Source organism: Chlorella variabilis, assembly GCF_000147415.1.
Source record: "Chlorella variabilis unplaced genomic scaffold CHLNCscaffold_4, whole genome shotgun sequence".
Lineage (NCBI taxonomy): Eukaryota > Viridiplantae > Chlorophyta > Trebouxiophyceae > Chlorellales > Chlorellaceae > Chlorella > Chlorella variabilis.
In genome coordinates, this window is record NW_005435084.1 from 536,644 (window position 1) to 558,311 (window position 21,668).

Consider the following 21,668-nt stretch of genomic DNA (forward strand, 5'->3'; position numbering starts at 1 on the left):
CTATTTTGGTTGTGCGGCCAGCGCACCCAGCGCACCACCTTCGCGAACATGCCACAATTCCATGCGAGATGCAGGCTGCGGCACCCCACCATGCTTGTTGCCATGCTGCTACACGTGCTCCTGCTCAGCGGCCCGCAGCAAGCGCGCGCCGACAGCGAGGCGCCCATGGTCTGGCCCCGCCCCGCCAGTCTGTCGCACGGCGCCTGCAACGGCGGCAGCCCGCTGGGCCTGGCCGGCGCGCAGCTGCAAGTCCGCGTGCTCAGCGGTCAGGCTGACGAGGCAACCGCGTATGTAGAGGCTGCCCTACAGGCCGCGCTGCCTGAATGGGGCTGCGGCATCGAGGCGGGGCCTGCCGCCACAGGTGGGGGTGGGGACCGCCAACTGCCCACGCCCCCAAAGATGAGCTCCGCCTGTGCCACAAACCGATTGCCGGCCCTGAAGCTGACCATTTATGGCCTGCCTGCCTTGCCTCGTCTCTCCTCCAACCCCTCCCGCGCAGGCCCTACTATCAGCGTCGTCATCGCCAATGCCTCCTGCACGCAGCCCTCCTGCTACTCCCATGAAAACGATGAGAGCTATTCCCTTCAGATCGACGAGGCGGGAGCCATCACCATCGCCGCCGCCGAGATCTTTGGAGCCAACTGGGCGCTGTCCACCCTCTCATCTCTGGCCAACGGCACCTGCGGCCTCACCTGCCTGCCCATCGAAGGTCTGTCTGCGTGGTGTGCAAGCCCTGTGCGGCAGTGGTGGTTGGGCCGGGGATAGCACATACTGCCTGCTCAGTTTCCTGCATGTGTGGGGCAGTGGTGCTGCCCTCGCAGCTCCACTTCCAGCCCACCACCTCCCGCCCGCCTGGTTCAGTCCCACCGCCGCTGCCATGTCCCCACCTCCCTCCATTGCATTCTCACCACGCATCCTCCACTTGCCCGCCTCAACGTCCTGCCGCCGCCGCCGCCGCAGTGGAGGATACCCCTCGGTTTGGCCACCGGGGCGTGCTGGTGGACACCGCCCGCCACTGGTTCAGCGTGGAGGACCTCAAGCGCAAGATCCTGGATCCCATGCACGCCACCAAGATGAATGTGCTGCACTGGTGCGTGGCCTGGGGTGTAGCGGCCTGCCTGCCTGCCAGGATGGATGGGCTGCCCTGGTGTGGGTGGGGCTGGATCTGGGCGCTCGGAAGAGCTCCTGGAGCGAGCACGGTGGGAAGCTTCCCAATCAGCCTGCAGCAGGGATTCTGTGTGCCACCCCCATGCCGAGCCCTGCCGTCAGCCAGCACACAGCGTACCGTCCCCACACCCGCCCGCCACCTCCCAACTCGCCGTGCTGTGCTGGTGCGTGAGCGCAGGCACGTGTACGACAGCCAGAGCCAGCCGCTTGAGCTGCGCTTCGACCCCCGCCTCTGGCTGCCCTACTCCAAAGAGCAGCGCTTCACGCAAGAGGATGCGCGGGAGGTGGTGCGATACGCCTTTGCCCGAGGCATCCGCGTGCTGCCCGAGTTCGACCTGCCGGGTGCGCCACTGCCAGCAGGAGCGCGTGCAGGCAGGGATGGCAGCCGGGGAGAAGAGGGGGCCGGCTGGAGGGCCGCGCTCTGCCATTGAGCGTCGTACTGCCCATGCTGCCTTCTCAGCTGCCTGCCCCGCCCACCTGGCAACCTTCTCCACTGCAGGCCACACCGCGATCTTCGGGAAGGCCGACCCCGGCCTTGTGGACTGCCTGGACTACCTGCCCTGGGACGGAACCGGCGTCCCTAACGTCATGGCCAACCAGCCGCCAGCGTGAGAGGCGTACGGCAGGGAGCCTCCATGCCAGCCGCGGTGGCTGGGCCTGGCGTTCTTGCTCGGCGCCGGCGGGCCCGCCTGCCTGCTGCCGATTTCGAGGTTGCTTTGTTTCATGGCCAGATCTTTGTTTCACTCCCCGCCGCGCCACACGTTGCATGCAGGGGCCAGCTGAAGCCTGACCAGGCGGGGCTGGCCAGCCAGCTGCTGGACGAGATGATGGAGCTCTTCCCCAACAGCATCATCTCCTCAGGCGCCGACGGTGAGGGCAGGGCGGCCCCACAGGGCGGCCTCGGGCCCCGCCACATGCGGGGGCAGGGGCAGCTCGAGGCTTATGTCGAGCCGAGTAGCGGGGCGCGGTCGGATGGCTGTGGACTGCGTATCGCTAATGAGATGGGCTGGAAGGGACATCGGCTTTTCGTTGCGCGACGCTCGTTCTTTCCTCCCACCTTGCGCTTTCTTCCCACCCTGCAGAGGTCAACTTCAACTGCTGGAACAACGCCACCGTGGTGGCCCAAAACGCCTCGGACTACCCCCAGTTCCAGGAGAAGATGGTGCGGAAGCTGGCGGGCTTCCAGGAGCAGGTGTGCGGTGGTGGTGTGCTGTGGTGGTGGCGGTGTGCGTGCGGCGGTGGGCGTGTGGTGGCGGGGCGCTGCTGCTGCTGGCCTGCATGCTGCAGGCGCAGGCTCGCCCTGCCACTGCCTGCCGGCACCGAGCCGTGCTGAGGGACCTGCTTGAGCCCCCAAGCAGCCGGTTGCACAGCGCCGGAACCACTCGTGCCGTGTGTCCCGCCGCTCACCACCCCGGCACATTGCCGCCTCACTGGCGCAGGTTGCCGCCACCATCAACGGTGCGGGCCGCACTATGGCTGTCTGGGACGAAAGCTACGGCACCTGGAACTTCTCAGGCACTCCGGCGCTGCCCAGGGGCTCTGTGCTGCTCAGCTGGCTGGACACAAACAACACCGCGGCAATGACAGACGCAGGGTGAGCTGGGGCTGCGCTGCCACGCGTCCAGGCAGGGCCTGCCGCCCTCAGCGCAGGCTGGGCTCTGCGTGCGCTGAGTGGATGGGAGGGGCGCGCCATGCACCCCAAAACATGTGCTGTAACCGCATCATGCTGCCGTACCGCCGCAGGTACAACGTGGTCTGGATGCCCTGGCGCCGGCTGTACCTGGACTGCGGGCTGGGCACGCCCACCTCTCCGCCCAATTGGTGCGCTCCCCTTAACAACTGGACAACCATTTACTTGGCAAACCCTCTGGAGACCTTCAACGCCACAAGCGGCGACCCCAGCCGCCTACTGGGCGCCGAGGTGGCGACCTGGTCGGAGCACATCGTGCCGTCGATTCTGGACTATGTGGTGTGGCCCCGCGCCGCCGCGCTGGCCGAGCGGCTGTGGAGCCCGGAGAAGGACACGCAGGTGCTGCTGGGGTGGGCGGGAGGAGCAGCTTGGGGGGGGTGGGGGGTGGGGTGGGGTGGGGTGGGGGTGAGAAGCAGCTGGTGAAGCGAGGGTGTGGGAACTGTCGCTGGCAGGGAGGTCGCCGATGCCACGCGTGCTGGGGCAGTGGCAGGCCCATGCTGCGCCCTTTCCTGCTTCTGCTGTGCTCCGTGCCTCCCTGCTGGCAGCAGCACAGGCCCAAGACGCCCGACACCTGCCTGCTTGGGCACGACCGCTGCCGCCGCAGGACCCGGCGGCCGCCGAGGGGCGGCTGAGGCGGCTCATGGCACAGCTGGAGGCGCGGGGGCTGCGCCTCTCGCCCCTGGACTGGAACGGAACCAACTTCAAATATGAGCTGATGCCGCAGGCAAGGCCTGCGTCTGCCTGGCTCTGCCGCTGCTGCTACCACCTCATGCCATGCCATGCCATGCCATGCCATGCCATGCACGCTGGTGGCCTGTCCAGTTGCGCCTGGAGGATGCAGCAGGCAGGGGGCTGGCTTGCCCCAGCCTGGTTGTTAGGCTGTGATTCCCGCCATCGATAGCCGACTTCCGCCATTGGCAGCCGAACCTGTGGATGCTGCTGCTGCCGAGGCTCCCCTCCCACTCTGTGTGCAGTGGTGCGACACGGCGCCGCCGCAGCTCAACTCGGAGGGGGTCGATTACTGCGCTCCTGCTAAGACCTACAAGGGCGTGGATCTGACCTTTGACAACTTGGTGGATCCAAAGGAGGTCTGAGCCCTCATTGACACACGAACTCATTGACCCATGGCCCAGGGCATCCCCCGCCCGAGACAGGACTGGAGCGGCGGCTGGGCACCGCCAGGCTCAATTCTTGATGGACCCAAAGTAATATTCGCTTGATTAACTGACTTGCTACAGTCTCTTGATTAGCTGACATGCACATGACTTTGCAAGACATTCTGGAACAGGCATGGCCTGCCCGAGCAGTGCGAGCGGGGGCGGCGGCGCCTCCTGGCACAGCATGGCCGCAGCACGGGGGGTGGAGAGTAACCAACCTTCTCTGTGCAAGGTACATGTATACAGCGAAACTAGTGCGCTTGGCGCCGCTGCAGGACTCGTTTCAGGCAGGTCAGGCAGGGGCACCCAGGCGGGGGTGCTGTGCGCACCCCTGCGTGCGCCATGGCGTCCAGCAGGTGAGTTAGCGACATCGGCAAGCCACAAGGTTCCGCGGTGGAGTAGCTCGAGAGGCTTGGTGCCTATTGCCCGGGTTTGCCCTTTTCAGGGGCGCCCATCTCGCCTCTGGAGTTTGGAATCGCATGATAACGCGCTCTTCTGCCGCCCTTGGGCCCAGCCGCAGCAGCAACGGAGCTCCAGCGGCGGCGGCGGCGGCGGCAGGAGCGGCGCCTGTGGCGGCGGCAGCGCCTGCAGGCGGAGCGGATGCAATGACCAAGGAGCAGCGCGCTGAGCAGCTGAAGCGCATCCAGGAGATGGTCAATGCAAAGAACGCGCTGCGGCACAGAGAGGCAGCAGCGGAGGCAGCAAAGGCGAATCAGCTGAGAGCGGTAATTGCACGGGATGCGCCGCTGGTGGCGCTCAAGTGGTGGTGGGACGAGGTGGTGGCGGCAGTTTTGGGGCCCCCCCAGCAGCAAGGTAGGAGAAAGCGCGCTGTGCACTCAGTGTCCTTGGCGGCCTGCCTGCACGGCACTGCTGAATGCTTCACAAGCAAGGTACAGAAGAGCGCACCTTTCAGCACGCTGTTCCCCAAACCGCCTGCCTGCTTGCAGCTGAAGAGGTGAAGGCGGCGGCAAAGAAGAAGCAGTGACGGCCTGACCGCCGCTACAGAGTTTGCGCCGCGCTGCCGCAGAGTAGCTAATGGGGAGCAGGGTAGCATAGAGAATATTTACATTTTGAATGTGTGTGTGCCCACAATCAATGGGAGTGCAAAAGAATAAGAGGCCACCCTTTAGGGCAGTCCAGCCAGCGCTGGCTCACCAAGCTCTCCGCTGGGCACGCCTCGAGCTTCACAGGTCTGGCGCGTGGCAGCAGGCTGCTTCTGCTGCTGCCGCTCTGGTGTAGCCTGTGCCTGCCCCGCGGGTGACGGATGCATGACACTGAGGCCCCTGCACGTCCGCCAGCGATCCCATGATTTGCATCGCATTGAGGAAGAGGCGAGAGATGTCAGAACAATATACTGGCATCTGCTACCGCTGACCTCAGCGGGTTCAAAGCAAGCGCAGCAGCTAGACCAACAACTGCTTGCTCACCTGCAACGAAGCCCTCCGCTGCAGATCATTTACTCTCGCCCAGCACCCGGCTCAGCAATCCCCTGCCGTTGTCTCTTGGCTGCAGGCTGTTGCTGCCATTTTGCAGCAGGCCGCCGCAGCCGTTTGCTGGCACGCTGCTCCTGGCCCCTGGCAGTGGATGCGGTGGGCTAATGCTGCCTGCTGCTGGCGAAGCAGCCTCAGCCCGCTTGCGGCAGCAACAGCGGCCGTGCTCACTGCCTGCCCCTGCCCGCTCAGCTTCTGGCAAGGGGCAGACACCTCAACAGCCCGGCGCTGGTTGCATTCGCTGCTGCCCCTGCTGCCCGAGCGATGTGCCACCTGTTGCTGGCATGCCGTCTGCCTCTCCTCTTCCTGCTGCACCAGCAGGCCATCACGATACTCAGCCTGCACCTGCCCATCCTCCCCCAGCAGCTGGAACCGCTCCTGCAAGCAGGTAGGTTGGGCAGCGGGCCGATCATCGGAACAATCAGGCAGGCAGGCAGATGTACATCACTGGAGCTGCTAGCTGCTGGCAGGATTGCTGACCAGGGAGCTGCACAACACTCTGAGGCAGGCAGACTGCCCAGGCCAAGAATGCTCTGGCCAGCAGGCGCTCACGTGCTGCAGGCGCATCAGCTGCATCCTCCAGTGCAGGCCGACGCCCTCAAACTCCACGCAGTGCACCCTGCAGGCTTTTGATAGGCAGGCGATGGGCAGCATTTCACTCAATACAACAGCGGGCGTGAGAAGCTGGCACCTGCCGGGCATGCCCAGCAAGCCCAGCCCACCTGTCGGGCATCATGCACTGTTTGATGGTGCCAGGCACCCAGTCCTGCTGATTCTATAACCACACCCTGGAAGGGGCCACGGCACAAGATTCAGCACATGCGCTGCCGCAACAGGACACAAATTGGCATGAGAAGGCGGGTCAGCCAGCACACCTGACTTTCTTGCCGCACACCTCAGGGCCGAAGACGTGACCAGCAGCCTCATCCTGCTTGGGTGCAGAAGCATCCTGTGGGGCAGGTGCTGCCATCTGCCCTGCTGCCTGGCCCGCTGATGCTGCGTCTGCGGAAGCTGGACAGGAAACAGCTCCAATTGCCGATGCTCTGGCTGCTGCCGCTCCACGCTCTCTCACATTCCCCGCGGTTGCGGCTGCTGCCACCTGCCCTCGCCTTGTGGCGGCGAGCTGTTGCTGCTCCAGCGCCAGAAAACGTCGGGCTGCCAGTATCATTCCGTACTTGAGCGCCACATCACGAGGTGTGTGTTCACGTTCATCACGCGCTGCCACATCTGCCCCAGCCGCCGCCAGCCGGTCAATGATGGTGACGCTACCACCCTTGGCAGCAGCGTGAAGAGCTGTCCAGCCATTGTCATCACCAGCGTCAATGCGAGACCCTGCCTCCAGGAGAACTCGCACATGCTCCTCGTGGCCGAAAGATGCAGCTTCTATCAGCTCTGAATGCATGCTGCCTCCTATGGCGATAATCTTGGCCCCGGCCGCCAGAAGTGCACGCACACACGCCTCGTGGCCGAACAGTGCGGCATATATCAGCGCTGTCCAGCCGCGGTTGTCAGCTATGTCAACCCTAGCCCCAGCTGCCAGCAGTATTCGCACACAGTCCTCGTGGCCGGTAGGTGACTCGCACTCCTCGTTGCCCATCCATGCGGCGCGAATCAGCGCTGTCTTGCCAGCACCATCAGCTGCTTCAATGCTGGCGCCTGCCTTTAACAGTATCTGGACGCACCCTGTGTGGCAGTTAGATGCAGCGTCCATCAGCGCTGTCCCGCCATCGTTGTCAAGCTTGTTGACGTCGGCCCCTGCATCCACCAGTATCTGCACACACTCCTCGTGGCCGCAGTATGTCGCATGACTCAGCGCCGTGTACCCCTCCCAATCGATTGCGTTCACGTCGGCTCCTGCCTCCAGCAGCAATTCAAGTAGGCCCCCATGGCCGGCCTGAGCCGCTGCCAGCATTTCAGCATCCAGGTCCACCCCCTCGGGATGCTTCTTGACGCGTTCCTTCAAATCCTCCACCCTTTTTTTATTATGCCAGTGGTAGTCCAATATTGAGTGGTCCAAGTCACATATTGAAAGTACCATAAGGTGCAGCAATGCGCCTGCACGCCACCACACATCAACATAGCGGGCGGTCAGGTGGCGGTGGAGGCGCCGGCGGGCTTGGTAGCAGTTCCCCAAAGTGGACGCCAAACAAGACAGGCGATTGCCCCAGCTGGCACGCATGACTGACCCCGTTGCAGCGAATTCCCCCAGCCCGGCTAGGGTACTGACTTGTAGCGAATTCCCCCAACGGCGGCTACCTAGGGTAAGTGGGGCGTGCTGATCACCTGCGTCGACTCACGGCCACAGAATGCTGTGCCTTACAAGCTCCGCTGAGTGCCGGAGGCTGCCAAAGGAGCAGGCTGCCCTGCGATATGCACTGTTGCAGAGGGTCTGTCCAACCTGCTACTATCACAGCGGCTAATGTTCAGATGCATTGAAGGTGGCAAACGGGTTAGAAAGGCTCCATGCTGTGCCATGCTGCGCCGCCGGTGACCCATGCACCCACCGCCCTCTCTTGAGGTGGACCGATTAGTAAAGAAGTGACTTAGGACCGCCAAAGTCACAGCAGAATGGCGGCATTCATCAACAACAGGTGAGCAGGGCGCTTGATGGGGACCCTCAGTCGGAGTCTGAGCCGGGCGCCGACTCTCCCTGCTCATGGATGGCCTGCAGGGTTGCCTGCAGGCTGGCCAGCGACCGCCGCCACTGCCAGCTGCCCACGCGCTGCCCCGTCAGCATGTCATCCTCGCCCTCCACCTCCTCCGCCTCGGGGACGCCGCGGCTGCCCGACCGGCTGATTGGACGGCCCGCAGGCAGGCCTGCAAAGCGCGCCGCAGAGACAGGGGACCGCGGCGGCAGCGCCGTCGCGCTGGACGACGCAGAGGTGCTGCCAGACATGAACCGCGGGCTCTCCAGCTCCGCAGGCCCGGCCACCATGGCCGCATATCGTGCCAGGGGCACACCCGGGGTGGCGGTGAGGTCGCTGCGCTGCACGTCAGGCTGGTACTGCCAGTGTGGTGGGTAGTGCTGCTGCTGCTGCTGCTGGTACTGCTGCTGCTGCTGCTCGTGATACACAGTTTCCCAAGCTGGTGCTGCTAACTGCTCGTCCCTGGACGCTGCCGCCGCACCCGCCACATCCTGACCAGCGATCTCTTGAGATGGCCTTGCCAGCGTAGAGGCGTAGCGATCCAGCGGAACAGCCGGCCCCGCCGAAACTGTGCCAAGGTCTGGTGGTCCGCTGAGGCGTGCAGCCGGCTGCTGCCGGCTGCCGGCCTCGGATGCGACCGGGCCTTGCTGCGGCAGCAGCGCCGAGGGCCGTGCCAGGCTGGCGGCGTAGCGATCCATGGGGGCATCAGGAGTGGCTGTAGAGTCGCGGCCGAGCGCATCCACTGCCCACTGCATCGCTGGTTCCGCCGCTGGCCCTGCGCCTTGCCATTGGCTGCCGCCTCCTGGCCCTCCTGCTGCTGCTGCTGCTGCTGCTGCTGCTGCTGCCTCCACCCCTGCTGTCTCCCTGGCAGCCGCCGCCCACTGCGCTCGCGGCGACATTGCCTGCGGCCGATCCAGCACCTCGGCCAGCTGAGGGTTGCGCTCCTGCTGCGCTCGCGCCGGGGCGTGCGACTCTGGTGCTGCCAATGTACTGCCTGCAGGAGGGCCACACAAGCAGGCAGCGTGGAGAGGCTAAGGTTCCGGCCCGCCGCCTGCCCGCCAGCAGGCAGTTGGGAGGCCGGCTGATGCTCCATTTGCTGGTTGCTGTTGTGCATATGCACAGCAGGCTGGCTGGCTAGCTGGGATCCTCACCCCGGTGCAGGTACGCCCTGACGGCGGGGTGGTTGACTGCAGAGGTGTGGATGTGCAGCGTGGGCCGCGCCGCACCGCCGCTCTGGGCCCAAGCCACCGGCTCGACGTCAAAGAAGTGCGCCCACCGCACCCGTGGCTTGGCGTCACTGCACGCCAGGCGTGGGGCGTTGCTCAGTGGACTAATACCAGCTGCCTGAGAGCAGGGCTTCCTAGCTCGCCATGCTGGAGGGCCCGGTGACGGGCCAGCTGGCAGGCGGAGGCGCTGAGCTGGCGCCAGCTCACCTGCATTCCGCGGGCGCCCGGACCGTGGGCGAGAAGGTGAAGCCGTAGCGCACGTGCGCGTTCACGCGGTACGTGCGCTGCCGCATGCGGTTCTTGCCGCTGACGTGCAGGTACGATTGCAGCTGCAGGCAGGAGGGAGGCAGGCGGGCCGTGGCGGCAGGCAGGCCGTGAGAGAATTCAGCAAACACAGCCCTGGACCTGGGCTGGGGGATGTGCGGCAACAGATGGCCAGCCCACCCCAGCCCACCCATGCCCCCGCCCTGACCAGAGGCAGCTGGCGCCAGCTGTCTGCTGAGCTGCCTCCCGCCCCTGCTGCCTGACCAAGCTGAGCAGCATTCAGCCCGCGCGAGCCGAACAGCACTACAGTGCCGCAGTACAGTGTGCCGCAGGCACAGGATGGGCCTTAGGGGCTTACCAGTACCACGATCTCCGAGTCGGCATCCGCCGACAGGCCCCCGGGTTCCAGCCAGCTGGCCAGCGGCGACTTGTCGTCGATGCGGTGCACCACCTGCTGGGGCAGGCGCAGGTACAGGCGGTCTGTACCGCTCTTGTACCCGCACTGCGGGGCGGGAGGCAGGACAAGGCGGGAGGCAGGAGGGTCAGGGGCGATGGCAGGCAGGCACGATGCGACATAGGAGGAGGCAGGACAAGGCAGGGGACAAGCAGTGCTGCACGCAGGCGCCGTCGTGCTGTCGCTGGCAAGGCTGCAACCGGCTCCACCATCCCCGCCTGCCCACTCACGTCCAGCTGGTGCAGGGCGAAGGGGCTGCGGTCGGGGTTGGCGGCGCACCAGTCGGGCGCGCGCCAGCGGTAGAGGTAGATGCGGGCCATCACCTCCACCATCTGGTTGGGATAGGTGTCGGCCACCCTGCGATGCAGATGGCAGGGGCAGGCACAGGCGGGGGGCAGGGTGTGTGGAGGGCAGGGCAGGCAGAGGGTGTCATGCTGACTTGGTGTGCTCAGCAATATGCAAACGGTGCATCATATGACATACAGGTAGCGGCTACTGGCGAACCCTTGCGTCCCTGCCCGCCCTCCCCACCTGCACACCAGCTCCATCGCGCTGCTGCCGTCTGCCGCGGGGCGCACACACAGAACGTCTGACAGCACAAGCGTGTTCTCACCCAGCAGAGGGTAGGGCACCGCCCGCTTGGCCCGGTTGACAACCAACTGCGCACACGGGGCGCAGGAGCAGCGCAGAGCCAGCTCAGCGTCCAGCAGGCACAGCACAGCGCCTGAAACGTAGCAAGGCTGGCCCAAAGGAGCAGTTGCTGTCCAGTGAGAGCCAAGCGCTCCTGCTGCACACTGCTGCACAAGCGTGCCTGGGATGCCTGGGAGGGGGAGTCTGCTGCAGGGCAGAGGACATCGTGGAAGCTGCAGGTGGGATGCAGGGGCACAGCTTCAGGTGCAATGGCAGGCAGGACGGGGGCTCTGCCATGCTCCCGCAGCCCGCTGTGGCAGATGCAGCAAGCGCAGCGCAGAGAATAATGTGGCTGCAGGATGGGCAGTACCATTGGCGGTGAGAGTGCAGCACCACCCACTCACTGGTTGAGGTCCACGCTGTACCGCGGCCGCTCCTCGAAGGGCCCCGGCTGCCGGATGATCTCCTCAAAGTGGCAGCTCCAGTTGATCTCCTGGGCCAGGTAGGACTGGCGCGCAAAGAAGGGGTTGCCCGTCTGCGGCATTCATGCGGTGCAGCGGGTAGGGCGGCGCATGGCACGGCGTGTGAGACACTGAAGCAGCGCCCTCAACATGCGGGCCTTGGCCCAGCCAGGGGCGCAGCGCAAGCAAAGCATGCGTTTGAACTGCTGGCTGAAGGCCTGGTCAGCTCCGAGGCATCAAGCCCTGCATCCCTTGCAGCCCCGCCAGGCCGCTCTGCACATACAGCACCTCTGTGGTTGCCTCAAAGGTGACCACAATCTCTGCTTTCATGGCTGCCAGGGAGTCGTAGGTGTGGCCGCACAGCGGGCTGCGCTCATCTGCACGATGTAGGGCAGACAAGGGGCGCGGGAACAAGTTGCCAGCGGCAACGGCATCCCGACGAGGTCAAAGAGCTCCACACAGGGACCCTGTTCAGCACGCGGCATCAGGCGCCCGCCCGCCAGCACCAGCAGGCCCAGCCCCGCCTACCTATGGTGTGCTCGATGATGAGCGGCAGCAGCAGCATGCCATCGATGTAATCAATGTCCAGCTGCTCGCACCGCACTGCGGGGCGGGATGGGAGCACTCAGCAGTGGAGTTGGGGAGTTGGGGAGCACAAAACTGCCGCGCAGCAGAAGCCCACAGAGGAGGGGAGTGTGATGCGGCTCAGCGACGCCCAATAGACTCGTCGGCACACTGTGAGCACGGCCCCCTGCGTCTGACCAGCAGGCTGGCCGCCTGGCCCCACAGGCTCACCCTGGATCTTCTCCCCCTCCGCCGTCACCCGCCCCGCCCCCCAAGTGTACAGGAAGGCCTTCACCTTGGGCTCTATCACCTGCGGCAGCGGCGGGTGAAGCATTAAATGGTGTGATGTGTGGTGTGTCTGGTGGTGGTGTGGGTGGTAGAGGCAGGGCTGCGCTCGGCCTGGCAGCTCAGAGCGCGACCGGCCGGCGGCACCCTCCCCTCAGCCACAGGAAGCCCTGCTGGGCTGCCACCTGCGTGCGCCGGATGTCTGCCACCCGGAACATGAATTTGAGGATGCCGTCGCGGCGGGTGATGACCGAGCTGTCGCTGATGTAGATGGAGAAGGCGCGGTGCTTGGGGCTGGCCACCTGTCGGCGGCGAGGCGAGCATGGCGGGCAGGGGGCGGGTGGCAGCGGGTTGTAACACGCAGCTAGGGCTGCCAGCGGATGCTGCTGCTGCACAGGCCCAGAGCCGCGAAAGTGCAAAGCTGCGTGATGTCCGGTGCGGAAACGCAAGGGGAACGGGCAGACCTTGGCAAAGACGAGGCCCAGGATGACTGCGTTCAGCAGCAGGTCGGAGACGCCCTGGATGGAGATCAGCGCAGCCGCCAGGTAGCACTGCTGGGGCCCCGTGTTGCCGTAGCCTGCAGGCGGGAAGGCGGCCGGGCAGGCAGATGGGACGGAGAAGGCAGGTTGGGGTGCAATGGGCAGTGGAACATGCACATCCACCACCTCCCCACCACCACTGCCACACACGCGCGCATGACCACCACCATTATCACGCACCGATGGTCATCTGGGTTGCGATGGCAAAGGTCCAGCTCTCCACAAAGCCCGTGGCGCCGTACAGGCAGCCGGGGTAGAACCTGCGGCAGCGGCAATGGCAGGCCTGAGTAGCAGGGGCAGGGTCTGGGCAGCACGCACCCCACACGACTGAGGTGCGAGCCAGCTCCGGCACAGTGGCAGACCAGGACCTCTGCCCTCCATTTCACCATCAGACAACCACATGCCAGCAGCACAGCGCGACAGCAATCCCTCCATCAGCCCCGCCACCCAGCCCGCCACCCCTACGCCCACTCACTTCACCACCAGGTACCAGATGCCGCCCCAGAAGAAGAAGACGACCAGGTAGATGATCGCAAACCAGGCCAGGAGCGAGATCAGCGGGGTCTGGAGCATGGTGATGAAGAAGTCTCGCTTGAACAGGTGCATGCCGATGCCTGCCCCCGTATACTCCACACGCGACCGCCCCGCGTGCCTGCATCGAGGTGTGGTGCAGCGAGGGTGGGTGGGTTGTAGCCTGTCAGTGGTGGCGGTTAAGAGAGGCAGGGAGGAGAGGAGGGAGGAGGGAGCGGCAAAGCAGCCGCACAGCTGGCGGCGGCTACCCAAACAGGCGGAAGCACGAGGGGCGAGGCCGGCAGCGATGTGCGGCGCCTCACTTGCCGCTCTCCACCAGAGCGGGCAGGTTGAGCTGCTCGCGGACAGCCTCGTTCAGCCCCTTGCCGCGGTTGAAGTAGTCTTCCTGTGGCACCACAGCAGGAGAGGGCGGGGCAGGGGCAAGCGGCCCAGTTGGCATCACGACCCGCAGTGCGACTGGCTGCCAACGGCGGTGAATGGGGCAGCTGCCAAGCCGCCGCCATCACTCGCAAAGCATCGATACCAAAGCACAGAGGGGCAGGTTGGAAGCTGTGCGGCGCGGGGCAGAGGGTGCTGAAGGGCACCACAGCAGCAGCCAGGCACCTGGAGCAGCCCGCCCGCTGAATGCGACCGCCCCATGCCGGCAATGTCTCCAAAGCTGAAGTGGTCCCTGCAGCGTGAAAGCGGCATGCCAGCATTCAGCGTGAGGCAGCTGACAGGCTGGGGCAGGGCTGGGGCAGACGGGGGGCAAGGGTAGGGCAAGCCGAGAAGGCACCAGCCAGGGTTCCAGCTGGCGCGCGCCCCGTGCCTCACCCTGGCAAGTCGATCAGCCGCTCCAAAGTGTGCTGCCCCTGCCTGGGCTGGCTCGCCCCTGTTGCGCTGGTCACCGACAGGGCCGGCGACCTGCTGCGCTCTATTTCCGCTGCCGCGGCCACTGCCGCCGACCATGCTGCCGTTGCCGCTGCCTCCCCCGAGTCGGGCGCCATGGGGGGGCGCCGCCCCAAAAGCGGCATCTTCATGCCGTCCCCATCCGAGGGGAGGCTCCAAGGGGAGCTGCCTGCTATAGTGGCCCCAGCTGATTTGCAGGGTTGGCGCTAGAGGCCCCACCGGAGCTTGGGATGCTGGCAGAGATGTTGATCGATTTGAGGATAGCGACGGGGGTCAGGACTGGCTCATCCGACAGCGCAGGGGAGAGGGTTGAGCTGGGCGCCCACGTGGAGGCCGTGGCACCCACAGCAGCCTGATGTGCTAGCCCCTGCAATCAATTGGTGAGCCCGATGCAGATAGGGCCTTGGACAGCGCCCCGCCCATCCCCCTGCTCCCTTTCGTTTGAGTTGTGATCGGTCGGGGCTCCAGGCGCTGGCGTCGATTGAACGCCCCCAGGCGACGCAGCAGGCCAATCTGAGATTCATCAGCACCCAGTCCAACGCAGCTGTTCAGCACTTGAGCAGCCTGCCATGACCCACCCGCTGGGTGATGCCCCCCTGGGGCGGCAGGGTCGGCAGCCAATCCCAGCAAACTTGACGCGCCCCGTCACGGCCTGGGCAGGCCGGGGGCAGCGGATCGTCTGCCGCGCCGCGCTGCCGCCGCCACCCGCCAGGGCGGCAGAGCGGGAAAGTGTTTCAGCCACTTCCGGCTGGGCCGCAGGCCTGCAGCCGGCCAGCAGCGGTGCGATTGGGGCCTACCCCATCGCCAGCGACTGACTGGCCCACTACAGGCACCTGGCCAGCCTGCCGCTGAGCACCCAGGATGCGGTGGTGGAGCAGCTGCGCCGCTTGTTGGGCAGGGGCGACCGCTGGGCCTGGCAGGTGGATGGTGACGAGCTCTGCTCAGAAGCCGAGGAGGAGCTTGCGGATGGAGAGGAAGACGCAGCAGCAGGCGTGGGCGATGAGGAGGAGCAGCAGCAGCAGCAGCCGGCCGCAGTGCTGTCCAGCCGGGGAGCTGGGCGGCGCAGCGGCAGGCAGCGTGGCAGCCGCGGCCAGGTGCTGGCGGGGGCTGTGGACTACAGCAGCCGCCCGGCGCAGCCTTGGAGCCGGCGGGGCAACCCGCTGCCTGCAGGCCTCCAGGTGGCTGTTCGGTGCTGAGGATTTCACTTGTGCAATGGGTGCATTTGAGCAGCACCAACATCTCCTCCCAACCCCAATGCACCAATACTCATCCTGCCCCCGCGCCTGCTGTTCTGCGGTGCTTCCCTCCTGTCCCTGCAGGTACACGGCGCAGGCCAGCTGCTCACAGCAGAGCAGGAGACGGTGCTTGGCGAGCTGGTGCAGGCAGCCAAGCAGGCGCGGCAGGAGCTCGAGAGGGGACAGGGACAGAAGCGGCTACCTCAGTCGGCTGCTGCAACTGGGTCCAGCAGCACTGGCGGCATCAGCGGCAGCGGCAGCCAGCTGCAGCCAGTACCGCGGGACGAGCTTGAGCTGGCGATGTGGCGTGGCGCAGCTGCCCAGCAGCTGCTGTTCTGCGCCAACCCCCGCCTCGTCTCCCTCGCGCTGCGCAAGCTGCAGGGCGGCGTGCAGCTGCCGTCCAACCTGCTGCAGGCAAGGCGCCGGCGCAGCCTCTAGCCAGCATTCCTGAGACGCGCCTGACCCTCGGTTCTTTGCCGGCGCGCTCTGTTGGCTTCTGAGCTGCTCACCGCTCTCCCGAGCTGCTCATGTGCCGCTCATTGCTGCAGGAGCTGCGCAATGCCGGCCTCGATGCGCTGTGGAGCGCCGCCGCCGCCTACAACCCGGCGCGGCACACTCGCTTCTCCACCTATGCAGTGGCAGCCATCCAGAATGGCATGAGGGATGTGCTGGCAGGGCAGCAGCTCGTGCGTGTGCCGCGCAATGGATGGGCGCTGGCCAAGCAGGTATGTGAAGTGGCGCCCTTTGCCACGATCTGCAACTATGGCAGCATGCACGCTGTTTTTTTTCTTCCAGTTTTTTGTTTGTGTTGTGCTGCTTGCACAAGAGGCGGGATGCAATCGCATGTAAGTAAGCGATCGCCACTGCTCAATGATGCTTGCAGGTCCAGAGTGCAATGGCGCGCTGTGCCAGGCAGAGCAGCAAGGGGCAGCTCGGCGGCAGGCAGCCAGCAAGATGGCACAGCTGGCCGCCCAGGCGCAGCTGTCGCAGCTGCAAGTGCGGCACGGCCTGGCGGCCGCACGGAGGCAGCGCGTCGCGAGCCTCAGAAGCTGCATCCCTATTGAGGCGGCAGCAGGGGGCGAGATGCTGGCTCCATTCAGCGATGTGGCGGAGGCGGACGAGGTGGGTGAAAGGAAGGAACCATGAACTGGCCCCATGCCTGCAAGCTCTGCCTTGTGTTTGCCGACGCCATCAGAGTGCCCTCTTCTGGCACGCCATGCTGGATACAGGCCCTGCTGCTCGTGTTTGTTCCTGCAGGATTCTGCCGCCGATGAAGATGCGGCACAGGAGGCAGTACAGCTGCTGCTGTCCCGCATGCGGCACGCCAGGCACGAGCGAGTGCTGCGCCTGCGCTTTGGCCTGGATGCCAGCCCCGGCGCTCCTGAGGCGGCAGCGAGCAAGGTCGATTTCGGGACGCTGGGAAAGCAGCTGGGGGTGAGGAGCCGTTCTGCTGCTGCTGCCGTGCTGCTGCTGTGGCTCGCTCCACCATGCTGCTGTGGAGGGTGTTTGTTGATGGGGTCCCAGCAGGTGCCTGCGCGCCTGTCCACTGCTTCTATTGGCAGCCTGCCAATCGTCCTGCCATGCCCTATCTTGCAGGTGAGCCGCCAGCGGGCACAGCAGCTGTACCATGCCGCCATCTCCAACGCTCGCAGCGCCGCAGCGGCTGTGGGCCTGGCCTGACTGCTGCTGCCCCCTGCAGCCAGCACGTGCTGGCACCAGCCGCGCCGTGATTCCAAGCGAGGCTTCAACAGCCTCCGAACATCTATGCCTGTACACTACACCCCCACCCGACCCCGCCCATATTGTCTAGCCGTCCATCTGCTCTCAACTCTATGCGCCGTGCAATCCATCCGCCGCCATGCTCTCAAGTGCATGTGATTCCATTTGTCCGTCGCCCCTTGCCTGCACTGTACCTGCACCCTGCTGTTGCCATTGATTCTCTTCGGTGTCTGCACGGCACCTGTTGTTCCAATTGTAAGAGAGAGCGTCAAGTCACGGGTTGCCAGGGCCAAACGCAGCTGTCAGGACGCGGGGTTTTCTCCTGCCGCCGCTGCCCCTCCTGCCGCTCCTCCCTCGGCTCCTCCTGCGTCTGCCGCTGCTGCAGCCGTGTCCAGCCCGATCCAGGCATCCTCCCCAGACTGCTGGTCTGCTCCCTCCCGGTCGGCGGCCTCCCCAAACAGCAGCAGGTCCTGGCGGGCGCTGAACCCTGTCGCCAGCTTCCGCCCGTGCAGGCCCCTGCGACACGGCAGCAGACAGGCACAGCAAGGGCGAGCCAAGCATGTAGGCTCAGCAAGGCGCCTACTGGCTGGCGGCGCCACAGCCCGTTCATCCAATCTGCACACCCACACCCACACCCACACCCACACACATATAGCGCACCTGTAGGTGCCGTTGACGTAGGCCAGGATGGCGGCGTGGATCTTCTGGAACAGGGGGCGGGCGGCGGTGAAAGGGACGGCCAAGTACTCTTCCAGCCCCATCCACCGCACCCCCACCAGCTCGTCTTCCTGCATGCATAGCTCCTGCAGCACGGACCAGGCAACGGCGGCAGATGGCTGGGCGGGCGGTGGCTGTGTGGTACAGGGGCAGCAGGCCCGCAAAGCCGCGGCCGCCGCCAGAAAACGGTGCCCCAAACCCCGAGCAGCATGCACAGCATGCACAGCACACGCGCCTGCGGCCCCGCCTCCATCTTGAGCGCCACCACGAAGAACATGTCGCTCTTTCCAAAGGCAAAGCCGTGGGCCTGGCGCATGGCCAGCACCGCGTCGAACCGCGCACGGATGCCCGTCTCCTCCAGCACCTCGCGCTCCGCCGCCTCGCTGATGTCCTCGCCTTGCTGCAGGCGGCGAGGTCAAGAGGAGAATGGGAGCAGGCAATGGTGGAGGTGTCTGGTTCCCAGCGTCGGCAGGGATGCCAAGGGCAGGCAGCAGAGCGACAACTACAGAGGCGGCATGCGGAGGCCACAACCCGGGGGGGCGGCCTCTGCCGGCCCTGCCGCGAAGCCAGCCCACCTGCACCAGCCCGGTGGGCATCTTCCACACACCCTGGCCCCGCAGCGGCCCGCTGCGCTCCTGCACCACCAGCACCTCGCGCCGCTCGTTCATCACAAAGGCGCCCATGCCCACTTGGTGGCTGGCATTGGGGGGCAGCTTGTTCTCGCTAGAGGGCAGCCAGCGGGTGAGCATCACATACTCCTGAGGCAGGCGGGTGGGTGGGTGAGCACATGCGACTGTTAAGGGTGTGTGGTGGTCATGTGTGCTGGGATTACAAGCTAAGATGGTGGAAGGGTTGGGATGGCATCCAATTCGCAGCATGGAGCATACCACACTGTGCTCGGCCCCCTGTGGCGGCTGCGTCACACCTTCTCGGCGTGGTGGAACTCAAAGCCTCGGTCCACAGCATGCCCAATCACGTGCGCCTTGGCGGCCGGCATCTTGAGCCAGATGCCCCGGTAGCCTTTCTGCGGCCAGGCAGTGGGGAGGGGAGGGAGCGGTTGGTGGATTGCCCAGCATGGTGGAGGGCCAGCAACCGCAATCACCTGTTGCCACACTGCCAGCGAGGCGTCCAGCGCCACCCCAAACTCGCCGGGTGCCGCCGGCACGCTTTGCTCGTCGCAGATGAATCCATCATACGCGTCCTCGTGGCCGCTGATGAGGGCGGCTGCGGGGGCCCCGGGGGACATGGCACTGACTGCTGCGCCGCTGCCTGCTTACCGGCAGAGGTAGGCGGGTGTGGGAAGCAAAGGCAGGCGGGGAGACAGGCAGGCAGAGGGATGAGTGCACGTGCAACACTTGCACTGGTCAGGAGTGATAACATAATAGTGATGCAGAGTGTGAAAAGAAGAGCCGAGTGAAGATGGCACAGTTGCACGGGCCACTCCCTACACCGCCCGCCCTGAGTTGGCGGAGCCCAGCAGGCATAGCATGGCGTGGTGCCAAGGGGTTCACAGCTGGGATCAACAAGGGTTCGGCGTCGCGCATGACGTCCCGCAACACAAATGGAACTAATTTGAGCGCTGGTACAACGCAGAGGCAGTCCAAGCCAAGGAGCAGCAAGCTGACCTGCGCGAATGGGCGGCCGGGAAGGCGGCCGATGCCTGCTGTAAGGTCTGGCGGCGATTCTGATCAAACCGGGGACGCCGCTGGGCAATTTACAGGTCTGCAGTGTGGCGAGCATGAACGAAGCACCTGCAGAGAGGGCCGACGCGCCGTGGCCGGCCTTCAGAACGTGCAGCTGTGGTCAAGGAGGTCTGGGACGAGGTGGGAGTCAAAGAAGGCGCCCGCATTTGGCCGCGCTGCATCACAGAAGAAAGACGCCCGACTTCATGCAGGGCCCCACGCCTCACGGTCTCTTGTAGTGGTCATGCCCTCGTGAGCGTGAGCCGAAGAGCATGCCGCCAAAGGCTAAGAAGCAGGAGCCGCCCGAACTCTTAGCAATCGCCGCGGCGCCCTGTTTCACCCCCACAGCCGAGGAATGGCAGGACCCGCTGGCATACATAGCGGAGGTGGTGAGGTGAGGGGGTCGGAAGGTGCAGGGAGAGGCTGGGGCGGCCAGGCCGCTGCAGCTTTACGCTCCGCCCCCTGCGCACGTGGGAGTGCCGCCGCAGCCAAGCCAGCAGCGCAGCCCGCCACCCCGCACAGAGCTCCCCCTTCCTTCTGTCCACCGCCACAGGCCGGCGGTGGAGCACACGGCGGGCATCTGCCGCATCGTGCCGCCTGCGGCATGGGTGGAGGGCGTGGCGGATGCCTTTGCCATCGACCGCGCCTCCCTCAAGTTCAACGCCCGCGTGCAGCGCGTGGACCAGCTGCAGCGCAAGCACACCGCGGTTGCCAGCCAGCGCTTCTGGAATGAGTACCACGCCTGGATGGCGGCCAACGGCATCAAGCGCAAGGGCGGCAAGCTCAACCCCGTGTTCAACGGCCAGGAGATTGAGCTGGACCGCTTCCATTCGGTGGTGGCACGCCGCGGAGGCTATGAGGCCGTCACTGAGGACAAGAGCTGGCGAGAGATTGCCAACGTGCTGGACGTGAGTGGGATTAGATTGTGTGGGGGGCATGGGCAGCGCTTTCGGGGCACGACAGGTGCAGGGCTGGTGGCGGGGTTGTGGCGTTGGGGCACGCGGCGCGGCGTTCCATGCCTGGCAGCAGGCATTCGCAGCGCTGCTTGTGTGCAGCTGCAAATGAGCAGCATGCTGCCCTTGGGACGGAGCCCTCCAAACAATTGCCCCCCGCCGCTGGGCCCCGCCTGCAGCTCGAGGACAAGGCTGGCAATGCTGCCTTCACGCTGCGCAAGCTCTATGAGAAGCTGCTGATGCCCTTTGACGAGCACTGCCAGAAGCGGGCGGAGGGAGGCTATGGGCTGCTGGGTGAGCTTGGGCTGACGGTGCAGCGGCGTGGGTTGGGCACCGCTCGGTGGGGGCCCCTGGCCCAGAGCCTGGGCCTCCGGCGAACCTGCTGGCGGCCTCTAGCAAGCATTCACGCCTGCCAGAAGCTATCCACGCGGCGTCTGCGCTTAACGGAGCGCTCCCAAGGCAGACTGGCAAACAATTGCTCAGTGCCTGGCCCGTTCCCCTGCCCCCGCTTGCCGTCCCTGCAGACGCCGCGATGTCCGCCCAGGCATCGGAAAGCAAGGCGGCGCCCTTGCAGGCAGGCGTGGACGAGGACGAGGCCGCCGAAATCCTGTCGGCAATGCTGGGCCTGACGCCTCCAGGGGCCAAGAAGAAGCGCAAGGGAGGCTCCAAGGTGGGTATGGAAGACCCGTCGGCGCAAGGTTTTGGGCCGCTGGGCGCTGTGCTGGCGGCGGCTGGTGCCACCGCCACCTGCGACTGGAGGGCTTGCCTGGCCTATCCGCCCATCTGGACCCCTCCCTGGCACCTTTCCACGTCGCCCTGCAGGGCGTTAAGGCCGGCAAGGGCGAGGCAGAGGCGTCTGTGGCGCCCAGGCCGCCGCCGTCGGCGTGCGAGAAGTGCCGGGGCGGGCACATGGCGGAGAAGCTGGTGCAGTGCGACCGCTGCGACAAGGGCTGGCACCTGTTCTGCCTGGCGCCGCAGCTGGCGGCGCTGCCCCAGGGCGACTGGGTCTGCCCCGACTGCCGCACCAAGGGTGAGGCGGCGCCACAGCGGGCAGACATATGTCAACCTGCTGTTTTGTTGTGCGGAGCGGCCTGTGTTGCGTCTGCGCTGTCTCCCACCCAACCCAACGCTAGGCACCTTCCACACCCACCCATACACCACTACCTTCGCCACCACGCCTCCACCATCACCCTGCCCTTGCCGTTGCCCTGCGGCCCTTCCTCCCTTGCAGAGTTTGAGGCCTTTGCCTTCCAGGATGCCGACGACTACACGCTGGAAGAGTTTGAGCAGATCGCGGCCACCTTTGAGGAGCAGTGGTTTGGGGCGGAGGCGGCGGGCAAGGTGAGGGCCGGCGTGTGGAGCTGTTTGTAA

At 65.6% G+C, this 21,668-nt stretch overlaps 5 protein-coding genes across 5 annotated transcripts; 2 read left to right on the forward strand and 3 right to left on the reverse strand.

Moving 5' to 3' along the window:
• Nucleotides 1–90: 90 nt before the first annotated feature.
• CHLNCDRAFT_141982 (hypothetical protein) lies at nucleotides 91–3,951 on the forward strand (the record flags this gene model as incomplete). The annotated part of the gene is made up of 10 exons (XM_005849957.1): nucleotides 91–361; nucleotides 500–709; nucleotides 961–1,090; nucleotides 1,346–1,509; nucleotides 1,667–1,775; nucleotides 1,940–2,037; nucleotides 2,250–2,359; nucleotides 2,607–2,761; nucleotides 2,911–3,196; nucleotides 3,832–3,951. The coding sequence occupies 10 exons, from the start codon at nucleotides 91–93 to the stop codon at nucleotides 3,949–3,951; spliced, it is 1,653 nt and encodes a 550-aa protein (XP_005850019.1).
• A 1,111-nt stretch (nucleotides 3,952–5,062) lies between these two features.
• Nucleotides 5,063–5,882, reverse strand: CHLNCDRAFT_57030 (expressed protein). The gene is made up of 2 exons (XM_005850207.1): nucleotides 5,442–5,882; nucleotides 5,063–5,297 (listed from the first exon to the last, which is right to left on the reverse strand). Exons 1-2 carry the CDS (start codon nucleotides 5,468–5,470, stop codon nucleotides 5,141–5,143), a joined length of 186 nt encoding a protein of 61 aa, XP_005850269.1. The 5' UTR covers nucleotides 5,471–5,882; the 3' UTR covers nucleotides 5,063–5,140.
• A 2,239-nt stretch (nucleotides 5,883–8,121) lies between these two features.
• On the reverse strand, nucleotides 8,122–14,262 carry CHLNCDRAFT_57031 (hypothetical protein; the record flags this gene model as incomplete). Its single annotated transcript, XM_005850208.1, has 18 exons — nucleotides 13,917–14,262; nucleotides 13,707–13,773; nucleotides 13,406–13,488; nucleotides 13,048–13,224; nucleotides 12,753–12,832; nucleotides 12,498–12,610; nucleotides 12,219–12,335; nucleotides 11,980–12,058; nucleotides 11,713–11,787; nucleotides 11,473–11,561; nucleotides 11,128–11,258; nucleotides 10,887–10,956; nucleotides 10,625–10,752; nucleotides 10,324–10,450; nucleotides 9,998–10,141; nucleotides 9,583–9,704; nucleotides 9,301–9,446; nucleotides 8,122–9,143 (listed from the first exon to the last, which is right to left on the reverse strand). Exons 1-18 carry the CDS (start codon nucleotides 14,120–14,122, stop codon nucleotides 8,122–8,124), a joined length of 2,976 nt encoding a protein of 991 aa, XP_005850270.1. The 5' UTR covers nucleotides 14,123–14,262.
• A 3,345-nt stretch (nucleotides 14,263–17,607) lies between these two features.
• CHLNCDRAFT_11561 (hypothetical protein) lies at nucleotides 17,608–18,890 on the reverse strand (the record flags this gene model as incomplete). The annotated part of the gene is made up of 5 exons (XM_005850209.1): nucleotides 17,608–17,748; nucleotides 17,892–18,062; nucleotides 18,238–18,420; nucleotides 18,588–18,686; nucleotides 18,765–18,890. Coding segments are annotated over 5 exons (720 nt in total), but the record flags the coding sequence as incomplete, so codon positions are not given.
• Nucleotides 18,891–21,182: 2,292 nt separating this feature from the next.
• On the forward strand, nucleotides 21,183–21,668 carry CHLNCDRAFT_20200 (hypothetical protein; the record flags this gene model as incomplete). The annotated part of the gene is made up of 1 exon (XM_005849958.1): nucleotides 21,183–21,668. A coding segment is annotated over one exon (486 nt), but the record flags the coding sequence as incomplete, so codon positions are not given.